Source organism: Porites lutea, chromosome 8 (assembly GCF_958299795.1).
Source record: "Porites lutea chromosome 8, jaPorLute2.1, whole genome shotgun sequence".
Taxonomy (NCBI): domain Eukaryota; kingdom Metazoa; phylum Cnidaria; class Anthozoa; order Scleractinia; family Poritidae; genus Porites; species Porites lutea.
In genome coordinates, this window is record NC_133208.1 from 6,821,962 (window position 1) to 6,836,023 (window position 14,062).

General features: G+C 38.4%; 1 protein-coding gene across 1 annotated transcript in view; it reads right to left on the bottom strand.

Annotated features, from left to right (window-relative positions):
• LOC140945850 (general vesicular transport factor p115-like) overlaps positions 1–14,062 on the bottom strand; it is a 29,353-nt gene that overhangs the window by 9,877 nt on the left and 5,414 nt on the right. Inside the window, exons 7-24 of the mRNA XM_073394897.1 lie at positions 13,266–13,303; positions 12,895–12,950; positions 12,572–12,619; positions 11,796–11,868; positions 10,910–10,994; positions 9,807–9,868; positions 8,753–8,811; positions 8,035–8,110; positions 6,956–7,020; positions 5,598–5,686; positions 5,207–5,291; positions 4,978–5,050; positions 4,763–4,808; positions 3,948–4,057; positions 3,776–3,825; positions 2,996–3,106; positions 2,193–2,311; positions 86–197 (exon numbers count right to left, since the gene is read on the bottom strand). Coding sequence (XP_073250998.1) covers positions 86–197; positions 2,193–2,311; positions 2,996–3,106; positions 3,776–3,825; positions 3,948–4,057; positions 4,763–4,808; positions 4,978–5,050; positions 5,207–5,291; positions 5,598–5,686; positions 6,956–7,020; positions 8,035–8,110; positions 8,753–8,811; positions 9,807–9,868; positions 10,910–10,994; positions 11,796–11,868; positions 12,572–12,619; positions 12,895–12,950; positions 13,266–13,303 — 1,357 coding nt within the window. The remainder of the gene's footprint in view (positions 1–85; positions 198–2,192; positions 2,312–2,995; positions 3,107–3,775; positions 3,826–3,947; positions 4,058–4,762; positions 4,809–4,977; positions 5,051–5,206; positions 5,292–5,597; positions 5,687–6,955; positions 7,021–8,034; positions 8,111–8,752; positions 8,812–9,806; positions 9,869–10,909; positions 10,995–11,795; positions 11,869–12,571; positions 12,620–12,894; positions 12,951–13,265; positions 13,304–14,062) is intronic.

Sequence of the window (14,062 nt, forward strand, 5' to 3'; positions counted from 1 at the left end):
CCGATTCATTTGAATAATCGAGCCACTAAAAGGCTCTTTCAGATAAGAGAAAACAAAAAGTTGTAATATTGGTCTTCGACACTACCTCTGGTGATTTCACAGCTGCAGTAAAAAACTCGGACTTAGATATAAAACTGATCTTGTCCAAAAGATTATCAGCTCCTATTCTTTTGATGATTAAATTTCGAAGATCGTCCCTGCAAAAAAAAAACAAAGGCAATCATGAGAAAACAAACAAACAACTTACACTATCTGAACGAAGAATGAATGAATGTCGTGGGTTAAGGACAAGTCGCGCCCTCTTTACATATCAACATGTTAACAGTAAACTCAGACTTCAGCATACAAGGCGCCACTGGCAGCCGGTATCAGTTCATTTATGAGCTTGCTGTAACCCACCCATAGCCCCTGATATGAAGATGCGTGATGCGTGAAAGGCACACCACATTACCGGGGAAACTCCCCCGGCCCTTTTGTAACAGTAGTGCGGGTTCTTTTACGTCCCCTTCGATTTTGACTGATGAAAGAAGACTAAAGAAGATAAGGCCAACCGCTTAACATCATCGACCAATGAAGCGATCATCTGGTAACTGAGACAAAGTCTCAAATCACAGTCAGCATGACCTCACCACTTTATCAAAGACCCTGGTTATTGATACGGCCGTGGTTTGAGCCCACGACCTCCCACTCGGCTGTCTGGTGCTCTCCCACCTGCACTGAGCTAACCGGGCAGCGGTTTGTTGGCTTAGTAGTCTGTCAGATGTACCACAAAGCTGTGTTTTATAAGGAAGGGTGGTGGTAGTGGGGAAAGCTCGAGGGAGTGGTAAAACGGTATTGAAGTGTAGGTGTGTTGTTGTCAACTACATGTATTTCGGCCGACAAATATATAGGCGAATCCTTGTTTACATTTTTGCCTTATTAGCACAGGCTCATCAGTATCTGATGAAGCTAATAAAATGAAATTTCTTAACATTGAAAGAGCATAACAATTTCAGTTATCTCTGACGATTTGAGCCCGATATACCAAATAGTTTCGGAGAAATTCTCTCCGAAAAACCCCCAAATTTACAAAGAATGTATGAGCTCATTAACGTTTTGCCACCAAGTTTTTGCAGTTTTTAATGGCTGCAATTTTCTTTCTCACAGATAGCAAACAACTGAAACTTGCACAAACTGCATAAATTAACCAGCTCTTTTAATTTTTGAACATAACTGGTAAATACGGCTACTTCCTCTATAGGTTAACTTGTATGCTGATGACCAAAAATGTAAACAATGACGTCACGATGAATCCACCTTTTCTCTCAGATACCCGATCGACTGCTTGGTTGTTGATACATGAGCGAGACACTGATCGACTATAGGTCGCTAATCAGTCGTATGTCGATTGATACTACTAAGGTTAACCTTGTGATGGAATATCCAGGAGGGAGTAAGAATACTTTAAGGAGCTTTATGCCTTTTAGCTTCTTTGTCTCGAACTGCACCTTTACCTAAAAAGCCATTCCTTCGCTGAAGTTTGGCCACGTGCTAAGATGAAAGTGCAACCCCAAAAATGTTTTTCGCAAATCAAAATCTCAAGACTTGCCGTTCTGATTACTTGTGCGAAAAAAATAGTTTTGTCGTAGCGTACTACCTTTTATTTTTTTACTTTTTTTTTCAAAGTTTCAATTTTTTTTTTTTTTTTTGCCGCCATTACCGAGCACTGAGAAGTATGGGTCCGAGCTTTGTTGCGACCTCGTCGAAGGAGATCAATTCCACGCGAGCAACAACTTCTTCTCAGAAAATGCCCCATCTTTTTTTGTTTTTCCAGTTGTAATAATACAGCCGATTCCCAAAGAGGTATCGGGCTCCATACAATTCCATTCCGGGGTTGTATGCGTGCAGAATGTATCAAGAGAAGAAGGATTTGGCTCACGTAAAACACTACCCCCTCTCTCGCTTCCACGCCATAAGCTCTTGAGTACGAAGAAAATGGTCTCCGATGACGTAACAACAGCGTCGTACCCAGCTCCCACAAATGCTCGGTAATGGGACATGAGAGACCTTACTTAAAACAGCCGTGGAAAAGCGGGGATTTTGAGGTTTTTACGATAACTTTTTTTCGCACAGGTCGCCAGGAGAATTATAATATTTCGTTTAGCAAAAAGTATTTTGGGGGTTTAGTTGCACTGTAATGCATTGAGACTTACTTGCGACAAGTCGCTACTGAATTGTCGTTACTGTCCAAACAGATTCCTAAGAGAAGAGAACACAGGGCACCCACCAGTCTATCGGCTTCTTCACCATGAGCTTCGACTTGTGCCATGAGCTTCAAGCAGTCAAGGACATTCAACTAAGATAAACGTCGTGTAATCAGTCATGTTTTGTCGTTTCAGTCTGCACTAATTGTACCGCATGGATTGCGGTTCCTTTTGTTTAAAGCCTAGTTAATTTTTTTCAGCTTTCTTTGCGCAACTACATAAGTTAAGTCTTAAACTGCGATGATCGCCTTTACATTTAATCTTAGCTATTGTCAGAGAACTACTCGTTATCAACCGCAAAATTCTAATGCAATAATCGCACGCTTGTCGGTCGCTTCGATACAAGTTGATTCAGTCGAGATGTAAATAGTTTCACATAATTAACTTAAACCCATAAGAAAGAGGAAAATTCACGCCAAATTTTTTTCTTGTTCACGAGCTAACTTTACTTTAAATGATCGAAAATGTTATCGAAACGACTTGTATCGAAACGCCCAGTTTCCACAAGCAGACCTCAATTAACCCTTTAAGCCTTAAGAGTGATCAGCATCAAATTTCTCCTTGTAATATCACTGCTTTATAAAACACAGAGGTCATGAGAATTGAGGACGTGACCACACAAGGTGAATATAATTGATACTTGAACATATTCTCCCCACTACTTCTATTGAAAACGTATAAGGATGACAAATGAGAATTTGAATTTTGATATTAGGGTTTAAAGGGTTAAATACACTGGCGTGAAAGGATACATATGGTATGTTGGATGAATTATGAAGAAAGTGAGCTACAGCCAGGGAACAACCAGATAACCAGGAGCAAAGCAACAGCAGCAGACCTACTCGTGTTTGAATCTCTCCTCCCTAGAAAAAAAAAACAATCCTGCGTAACCCTGGTGCCTTTAGATATTGTTGATTCATATAAGTAAAAACACAACTTGGAATTCGTGTTCAGTTGACGGACACCTCTCTAAAATCGACACCTAGAGTTGATCCCTGGCATCATTTGGTGTTTTTGGTGACTCTCTATAAGGACACCACCTTAAACTGGACACTTAGGAATGGTCCGACCATCCTTCAGTATTTTTCCATCACTCTCTTTAAGGCGGACACCTCTCTAAAATCGACACCTAAAGTTGATCCCTGGCATCCTTTTGTGTTTTTATTGACTCTCTTTAAGACGGATACATCCTTTAAGGGGACACCCGATTCTATCCCTACTGTTATTCAGTCATTTCCTTTGACTGTCTTTAAGGCAGACACCTCTATAAAATGTACACCTAGAGTTTGACCCTGCCATTCTTCAGTCATTTTCCTTGACTCTCTACAAGGTGAAAACCTCGCTAAAGTGTACAACTAGAGCTCAACCTAGTCTCCAAAGCAGCCGCGGTCGTCTCGTCACGCAACACCCCTCACCAGCGTTGCGTGACGGGACAAAAACGTCGGCGAAGGAGACTAAGTTGGACCTTAGCTGTTTCTGTATCTCAAGTACCTGCAATCGCAGAATCCTTAGTCGCATACTTATAAGCTCACCTGTGAAAGCATGTTGGTACATTGTTGTAGCAGTGACACAGGAGGATTCCCTGAAACGAAGACAGCTTTATTTCATATCACGAAATGTTGACAAAGGAAACAAAAATGCCCTTCAATTTTAACTAAGAATAAACGAAATTCCATGCAAGCTGATCTTATTGTTTCCACTCACCAACACTTGTTGCAAGTTGCACTCTTAGAAGTTGTTCTTTCTGGGTGGGGTTCCCTTTTAAACAATGAGAGAGGGCGACTGCCGCACACCAGTTTGACAGCGGATCAGGGCTAAGGAAAAAATTAATTTCTGTCAGAAAGAAGGATGAAAATAAACTTTTGGGACTTGAATAAGACTAGTCAATGTGAACAAGTGGTTAGAACGAGTTTGAGCATCATTTGGTAATTCCTGAGGTCTGGGGTCCAAGACACGCACTCACCCTCAGGAGCCAGTTGTTCTAACGCTGGATGGCGATGAATCACCATCCGGCGGGTAAGTATTAGGGAAACCACTATTGCGTTATACACTGGAAAGTGGTTTATGCAGTGGATAGCGTTATCCACCTTTTAAACAACTGGCGCCACCTGGAGAGTTTTTTCATAAGTCCTCAATTCGACTCCTCGGCCATGCTTTTAAATAGCCATCTGGTTTGCCCGTTGCCAGTTGGATTTTAGCCATTTAGCCATGTTATTTAACTTTTATTTCTCTTCACGTTTGAGTGCAGTATAGGCCTAATTTCCGCCGCTCTCTCGGTCTTCCCCGATAAAAGACTGTTCTTATCGCGGCCGGAACGCGGGCTCGTTTCACGCACAGCGGCTAGTAATCGAGCCTAAATGTAGCCGCACCTTTATGTAGACGAACCGGTTGTCACATCGCATTTCTGATAAGAACAGAGTCAGTAGCCAAATGATGGTTACGGAGATAAAGATATGGGCTACCTTTTCACTCAGCCAAATTTACTATCCTACTGCCGCAAATAAAATCATTGTTATTACCTGAACAATCCCGCACACAGCAACTGTCCTGCTGAGATGTTGGTGGCTATGAGAGACAAAAAATGAACATAAGAATGTCACAGTGATTTTTTGAACGTTGCCACGCGGCAGGCACAAAACACTGGTCACAGGGCACAGTGTGCAAGTTAGAGTACAGGTCACCGTGCTAGGGTAAATAAAAAACATTGTACACTATTTACAAGAGATATGCTTACCGGCAGAAGCCGATGAAGGTAATAATGTGGTGACAATATCATTTTGTCCCTGCTCATTCTTGTACAAATAACACTGTTTCAGCAGAAAGAGACAATATCAATTTTGAGAAGGAATTAGAGAGATTTTATTATTTTTAAAGCAAACAATTTTCCCGCCTGGTTTTACACGTGGGAAGTTAATAAAGGAGTCTAATCAAGGGAGTAACATTAAGCCTAAAACATGACTTACTTGAAAGCAGTACAAGACGGCACACCGTAAACTAAAAGGCTGTTTGTCGTTTATCATTGACATGAGAAGAACTACAATGGCAGAACTGAAACGTAAAACATACATGCATCATTGGATTCGATAAGTAGTTTTAGCTTAAATATCGCCTGATTAAATTCTTCAATAAAATTAATGCCACAAATCGCTCAAACAGATACGTAATCAATAGAATTTTCAAGTTTATGTCTGAAAATTTGCTTCATCCAATCGGAAGGTCTACCCAGATCTGGGTAGTGACACGTCATCAGTATGGAATTTCTGCGTTCGTTTCTCAGACGTCATTTGGCGGGAAAACCAGTGGTAGCGTCGCGAAATGTCGGCTGTTTTGAGTATTTGTCAGGCTAGTACTTACCTTGGAGGATTGGATGGAGCATTGACTTGAGAAAAGTATTCTTGATTCGCAGGGAATCCTCTAATGACTTCAGATACGGTGTTAATTGTCTAAAAAAATTAAAAAGATTCCTCATATAACACATGCGTCATTTACCAGAAGCTTCATTAACACTCGAAGCAGAAAAGCTGCATTGAAACTCTACATTGCAAACTTTGTTTTTAGTAATTTAACCGAGATTGGATATTCAATCAATTTTCTCATTAAATCTACTACAAAAAACCTCCGTAGGCGGTCACCTATCCAAACTTCAACCAAACATTCCCAGGCAAGACGTTACAATTATTGGAACCTCTCGTAAAGCACCACCTTCTGCAAGCGACCGCAACCACTTTTCGGGAATGATGGTTTTTAAAACAATTTTCCATTGTTTTTAACCTCTTGTAAGCAACGGCTTGACGCATGGTCTTATCTCTAAGTTTGCAGCATGTACTATGCTATAAGTAACAAAATGGAAAAGCACATGCCCTAACTTAGTATTTCGGATAGTTTTTCGTGCCGACACGAAAAGCTGTCCTTTCCGGTATATTGTGAACAACTATCCGATATGTGAGTCTCCACTTTATAGAGGTCGGCGCGGCTTTCGCTGCGTCACGGAAATCGCGTTACCGTTCTTATGTGTGAACAGAGAAGCGTTATCTGGTATAGTTTTCCTGCCGGCGCAAAACCTATCTGCTTTAGTGGCAACATACCCTAACATAACAAATTGCATGCAATAAATTATCTTCCACAAAGCGCATTTACCGCAATGATTCGATTTAGCGCTCGGGGCGCTTATTTACATTTGGTACCTCAAGGGAAGGAGCTTATTCGGTACAGGGCGCTTATTTCTTTTTTTGAGAAACAACCGAATGTTGAAAACAAATCTTATATATTTATTTCAAAAGGGTCAATAACAGAAACTGTAACAGTAACAAATATACGGAGAATGTTCAGTTAACGAGAGAAACTCAGACAAAGACCACTGTTTTTGTAATGTGGCATCACCCTTCGTTTGTGAGGTATTAAAGGAATATGAACCTCGGTTGATACGTACCCGTACACTCATATTATAATATTAGAATGGGGGCGCTTATTAACAAAAACACATTCAAAGGGGACGCTTATTGGAAGGAGGGCGCTAAATCTAATCATTACGGTAGACGTTTCCAGACATATCTCGCAAGAGAACCCCAATGGATAAATTCGTAAGCGACCATTAAATCTGCTTCGCATTTTGGGTGGTCTCTTACAGGAGTTTCGACTGTATTAGCCCATTAAAGACAAAATTCCTCTCAAGTTCATGGTTTTAATTAAAAAGTTATAAAGGTTGCATGTACCTCTGTCAGAATGTCAGCAGGAATTCCAGTTGACATGAGTATACCGCAAAGCAGCCGCAGCAGTCCTGTGGACATTAAAAAATCGTTAAAAATCATGAAGGAACTTTGCAAATGGTGTATTTATTTAACTAATTACTTTATATGTATTATTATTTTAAGAAAACAGCTCAGGTGTACAACAGTACGGATTAAGTAATCACGGATAAATATTCTGGGGGCAATCACTCACATCATCATCGCCATTTTCCATGTAGAAAAAATAATTTTATACATTAACTATTACATGCATGTACGTTGATGCAACAAACCTATTCATAAAAGCACAAAATCATTCTCTCCACAGTTTGAAAAATTCAATAATTCATTTTTTTTTAAAGAGACGTTCATGCAAAAAGGAGCTTCTGTTGACCTAAGGCAACAAAAGCTCTGCGTTACAAATGTTGCAACGCAGCAAACGTCCTGAGTTCGAGAGTCATAGAACCATACTTCATCTACACTGTTAGCCTGCGTGGCTGGCGGGATTGCTATAATCGTTGTTGCACTGTATCTGAAAATGCTTGATTTTTAGAAAGATGTTGTTCGTTCCAGTTGCATCAGTTATGGAAAAACATCTCCACCCTGGGTAATTGAGTTTTTTTTTCTCGTATGCGCCGGCATGAAGACTTCACTGAAACTGAAAACTGTGCATGTATGGTACAAATAAACAGAACAAAAATAGAGGTGGAAAGGTGTGTTTTTTGTTTTGTCTTGTTTTGTTTTTAAGAGAGCATAAACGTAAGGTGTATGTTTGCTGCTTAGCCTGCATATAGCCGCCCCTCCCCTCCCCTAAAAAAATCAGGGGAAAAGATATCTGTGTCACGCTGTGTTTATAACTGAGTTGTCTCTATCTCTGATTTTGTTTAAGGGGACGGGTGGCTGTAGACAGGCTATTTGCTGCTAGGAATAGGACCAGGTGTCCTCTTAGGGTGGCTGTCTAACTATAGGCCGGGCGAGGTCTGCTTAAGGAAAACGTCTGTTAGCTGAGGTTCAAATGAAGCAGTCTTCATAGTAACAAGTGTATGTGACAGTAAAATACTAACCACACTGGTTCATGATCTTCTGGCAGTTTGCTGTGGCCTGTTGAGGGTTATCTGGGGAAACTAACACTCTGACAAGCTGGAGATAAAATAACACAAAACAATTATTAAGTGGCTAGTACTAACTGACTTGATGGATAATTAAAAGAATTTGGGAAATAAATTCATTTAATAGTCTTATAATGACATCAAGGTCAAATAATATCAATAATCATCATTTTCATGATAAAAGTTGTACACTCATAATTATATGGAACTCATTATTTTGCAGACATCTCCCTAACATACATTAAACTCTCTATCAGCCACGCCTTTCTTACATAGAGCTAGCCCCGACTGTCTTCATTATGAAGATAGTTGACTGCATTGTCAATATTTTGCCCAGCTTTGATGAACGTTCCCACTATGATGTGAATGCCATCCTACAAGCAACTTTTGACAGAGGTACAAACATTAGCTATTTGGTCAGCATGGAGGACAGGCCAGTGTGTATGAATTAACCTTTAATTGACACACACACTTAACGAAAGACAATAATTAAAAAAAAAAAAATTGGGGGAGCCCAAAAAGCAGTGAGGTATCTATGACGTCAAGAAAAACTTTCCTTTCCCTTGTTGCCAAAGATAAATTGCCTGGAACCAAAAACCAGTGCTAAAGCACATCCCTGTGGTTGGCTGTTACTAATCTTTCATCATGACTCTATTTTGTTAGTACGCTTTACCTGTAACATCAACTTCACATTTGACACTTTCTGTGTTGACCAGGAGGTTTCTTGATTCTCTGCAAACAAACAAAATACATTTTGTAGCACAAAAGAACCTTCGTGTTATTATTTTTTTAATACAGTTTTTACATGTTCTCAGTCTATCACAATTTTTATTACCTTGTAAAACATAAGCAGGCTTTTATATAACTTTCATAACGTGGCTACAAGATGGGTATGCAATCTACAGCTGTATCTTTTTTTCCTGACGTTTTTGAAGGTGACTCCCTTGTTTCGCACAATGTTTTTTTATTGTTATTACTATTTATACATGCATAACATGACTAGCATACAAAATTACCAATTTTGAAAAAAGTACATTCCTTTCAAGGACAATAATTAAATATACATTTAATTAATGTAAGTTTTTAATGTTTGCATGTGTCATGTTATCTTAACTTTGCTTCCTTTCTTATTTTCCTTGAAGAACATGCATGCTTAAATTACACTGTACAATACAATGTAGTTTATTACCCAAGAACTGAAAATCAAATAATTTATGTCAAGTGCTCAGTGTTCAGTATAAGCAAAGGTTTCTTTCCAGCACATGCAGATCAAGTCATTGAAGGTTCACTAACATTGACAGAATTGGCTTGTTTTGGTCTCCGAGAAGGTGATCGAATCACTCAGAACATGCTAAATGCCATGCTGGAAAGAAACCTCAGCTCACAGTGTAGCATTACTGTCTCACAGCACAAGAGCAAGACATCTGTTGTGGTTAGTATAGGTAATAGCATGATTTGTACCACGAGTGATATTTCAAAATTGTTATACGTAATTTCACGAGCCGTTAGGCGAGTGGAATTTTAGACAATTTTGAAATATCACAAGTGGTATTTATGCCAAATATCAGGTACAAATCATGCTATTATTTATTTATACCACTACCCACAAAAGGCATCACATGTAGGTATTTCAAATTAAGCTGAAATACCACTGCTCTAAGCTAATCAAATTGCAGTAATTTCTCATATAGTAGTATAATGGTAAAAATAATGTAAAGTCAACCTACCAGTGGGGACTGCCGTGGTGGATTGCTCCAGTTCAAAAAATGGAGTAAGTCTTTGAACATAACTGAAAAGAGGACAATAGTACAGCTGTACACGTACACACAATTACCAACTATTCCACGACTGCGCATTGGATATGAGTTGGCTATAATCATCTCATATCCAAGAAGCGTGGGTGGAATAATAATATTGCTTTATTAAAAATGCCCAGAAAATACTGAGAATTTTTCCCAACTTTATTTGTAAAAACAACGGATTTTCAGCTTGTTTCTAATTATGAGCAGACACATTAAACCATTTGAGAACATGGCATAATTAACAATTATTCCTCCAGCCCAAATGGGCTCTCCTATTGACTCAAGAGGCCATGAGGGAGAGAGGAATAATTGTTTTGGTCCATGTAAAATCCAACTAGTTGGTCAAAAATACCCAGAAAAAAACAACTTTAGCAAGCAAAACACAATTCAGCTGCCATTGTTTTGGACTTCAAAGCCATTGCTTTTCACTACTAGTGGGCTATAACATAATAGTCGAGTAGTACCTCAACCAATCAGAACACAGCATTGATAATATACCACTAGTTGGATTATGCTAATGGCTCATATACCATGATGGCTGAGCCAATCACAGCTCTATTATTGCATTATCCAATGAATCGGTAATGATAATTACAGTTACACTGGTCACAGGTTGACAAGCAATACAGACACTGATTCTCTTTTTCCTTAGTCTCCTAGCCCTAATTAGCCATTAATTTGGGCTTGGAGAATTAATTTTGTTTTTGGCCTGTAACAAACACAGCAAATAATTATGTAGTACAAAGAGATTAAGTTCAAGAGGTCTGCATATTTTCGTCCCCTTTTTTAATTGGTCTGAAAATTAATTTGAAAAATTTCCAGAATTTATTAATGTTGTCAAGACAAAAATATTATTACTGCATGCCAGACAAAACAATATAAAAATGTATTATTCAAGTGGATTACAACTTGTACATGTTAATGTATAATCCACACACTTTAAAATAGTATTTTGCATTTTTTTAAAACCACAAGACAAAACAAAACAAAAAGCCAAACAAACAAACAATAATGTTATTATGCCATACCTTCCTTCCCTAAAGAAATTTTGATTTGAAACATTTAATTTCAGGAGATTTTGCATCAGCAACAAGCAATCTTCAACTACAATACCTGAAAAAAAAAGGATTTTTTTTTTTTAAGTATTATAGTGTCTGTCTGAACTTTGAGGTTTATAACTCAGCTAGTACTTCATTGTATTAAGATGTAGGGGAAAAAAAGATAATAATTATAATAATTATAGTAAATACACACGTACATGTACTCTGCCCAGTGCTTTAAGAACTTACGGTTGTAATGCACACACACTCTCACTCAAAGAGTGCAAAAAACTCTAACATGTCCAACTGAAAATAATAAATATTTTAATGGCTACAATCGGCAACAATTTATTAAATTGTTGGAGACAATTGTCCTCAAATGGGGTAACTTCAGAGAGAAAACAATCCACACCCCTCCCCACTCCCCTCCCCATTCAAGGTCATGGGGTGTCTGTTGTTTTCTAAAGGTGACTAGCTCAAACAGCAGTACAACATTGCATGGAGGGATAGGGGAAGGAAAGCTTTATTTTCCCTGTTTTAAGTTGGCAAAACTTCAGAGAGCCCCTTTGCCCTCGCTTGCTGAGCTGGCAAGATGAAATTTATCCTTTGCATGTTCTATTGACTGCAGGCAAGACAGACCTTACATGTAGTTACGTCCAAACCTGACCCCTTAAAAATGTAAAGCACATGCAGTCATCTTTCTCTTCTAAAAAGGACACCTTGGGACAAGCACTTAGCTAGTGTCTGTCTTAGATAGAATGCCCATCTTATAGAGGGTCAAATAAAGGGAGTAAAGAAAGGTAGGGACAGACTCTGGAAAGAGAGGTGCCTGACTTAAAGAGGTGTCTGTTAAGGGAGAGCTAGTGAACTGTACCTCCATCACTATAACCTTCTTCTGTAATGATTTCAAGCAGTCTGTCAAAAGCATTCTCAAAGGCAACAATTTTCTGGTGAAAAACAATAAGAACATACATGTAACAGCAGGCATGACTGTTAATGTCTGGATTTCAATAAAAAGTTTGAGAGGCCAGAACAACTCATTCATAAGCATCACTTTTAGTAGCCTGCGTAGCATGGCGGTTTTGTTGGTAGGGGACCCCAGACCTGTACGGTGTAGGTGAGGTAACCCGCTTAGGTGGGGTAACCCGCCTGTGATTATACAGTATACATGTAATATCTCTCATATGGTCACTCCACCTACACTGTACCATATGAACATGATCAAATTAGGGATTAAAATGAGAGATTATTATTATGGACATAAGTGTTACCACACCTAAGCGGGTTACCTGACCTACCTGGGGTCCCCCACCTCCACATAAACAGGCCAAAAAATTATGGGGCTTTAAATAATGAAACAATAAATTATAATGTACCCTAAGATAGAAGAATCATGCTTTATTCTACACTTCATTGTTTTGTTTTCTTTTTTTTTGTAATTGTTATTGTTTATCATCATCATCATCATCATCTTGCTTAATCTGAGACAGGCTGGTGTTCAATTACTCAAACGAAAACAGATTTCCCTTAGCTATGTAAACTTCACTAACTTGTTTGAAATCTTGTTTTAAGTCAAAACAATAAAATTATTCCCATTCCCTCTGAAGACACTAGACAAATCAGCAAAATTTATGCAGACGCATGTTGTACCTGTATTGCAGCGTTGGACTTGGTGAGTTGAATCAACAACAACAAGCCCTAAAAACAACAAAAATCACAATAAGAAACGACAAAATAATTTGGTCGAGAAACAGAGTTATAAATAGGTTTATTTATTTAGGTTGCAGTGGCCAGGATATCAAGAGAATCAAATTGAGTTGTAAATACATTGTAAAGCTAATAATAAACCATTCCCCCCTCTTCCCCCCCTCCCTCGCCACTACTAAAGCAAACAAAAACAATATAATATTAGATAGTGACAAAAAGATGCCGTATAATTTATTGCACAATGGTGAACATTTATTTTGTACTACCTCATTTCGGATAATTTCACGGCTATCAGACAACAAATCCATTAGCCTTGATACACCTGTAAAAAAAGGCAATTTTAAAATTTGAAAAGAAAGTTAAAAACGTATGTATTGAGATTCTTGTGCATGTAATTGAACTAGTATACATTGTAATATAATATTTACAGGTCGTATTTTATGTGTGTGACTAATTACATGACTGTATCGACAGACCAAGTAATTCTAGTGTATGATGCATGCGTGTTTGTATGCAGGGTATAGATCACATTCAAACTTATGTCATTACAGTGACTGTTACATGTAGTTATTATGTGACTGTATAAACATTGTGTTACTGTCCAATGAAAACAGCAGAACTAGAGATTTTCACTTACCCATGGGGCTCACTAAAATACACTGTTGGAGCTGATAACTGAAAAAAAAAAATACTGTTAATAACATTTAAAAAAACAGTCACTGACTGTACAGCGTAAAAATGATAATAATACGACAATAATTATGATCATCACAGTGGTACATGTACATGTAGAGTGTAACTGCAATTTAAGCAATTGCAAATTAAGTAACCCAAAAAATCCCGTTGAAGTCCATAAATTTTGAGGGTTAATTTGTAATTGCTTAATTGCAATTTTCACTGCGATGATTTTTCATTTAAATTTGTATTTCAACAGCTAGTTCACGTCATCTCCATTCTAAGTATCTAAATGTACAATACCCAGTGTGTTGACAGTTTGACTGCCAACGTATAATTTTTTAGGGTCTTGAGCACTACATAAAATGTAATGTACATGAGTACACATGTATAGTGACTCAGAGTGTGTATTACTGATTTTAACATTATACCAGTGTTCTCACTAGGCCGCAAGCCCTGAGGGATTCCTGCCAGAAAATCTGAGGTAGATGGCACATAAAAAGCCAGGAAGATGCACCCGTTAGGGCACAAGGGCATGCTACAAGTCAAACAGACTTTAGAACGGCTACAGTTAAGTAGTTTCAATGGTCAACCTAACATCCCAGCATGTTGCTCGGTTGAATGAATAAAAAACGTGATATCAAAAGATTCAAAATTCTTTAATTTTATTTTCTTCACTTTCATTGGTCCCACGTACTTTGCGAAGATTGGTGCATGCATCATTATCGAATCGTAAACACCCCATCTGCCATGATTGGA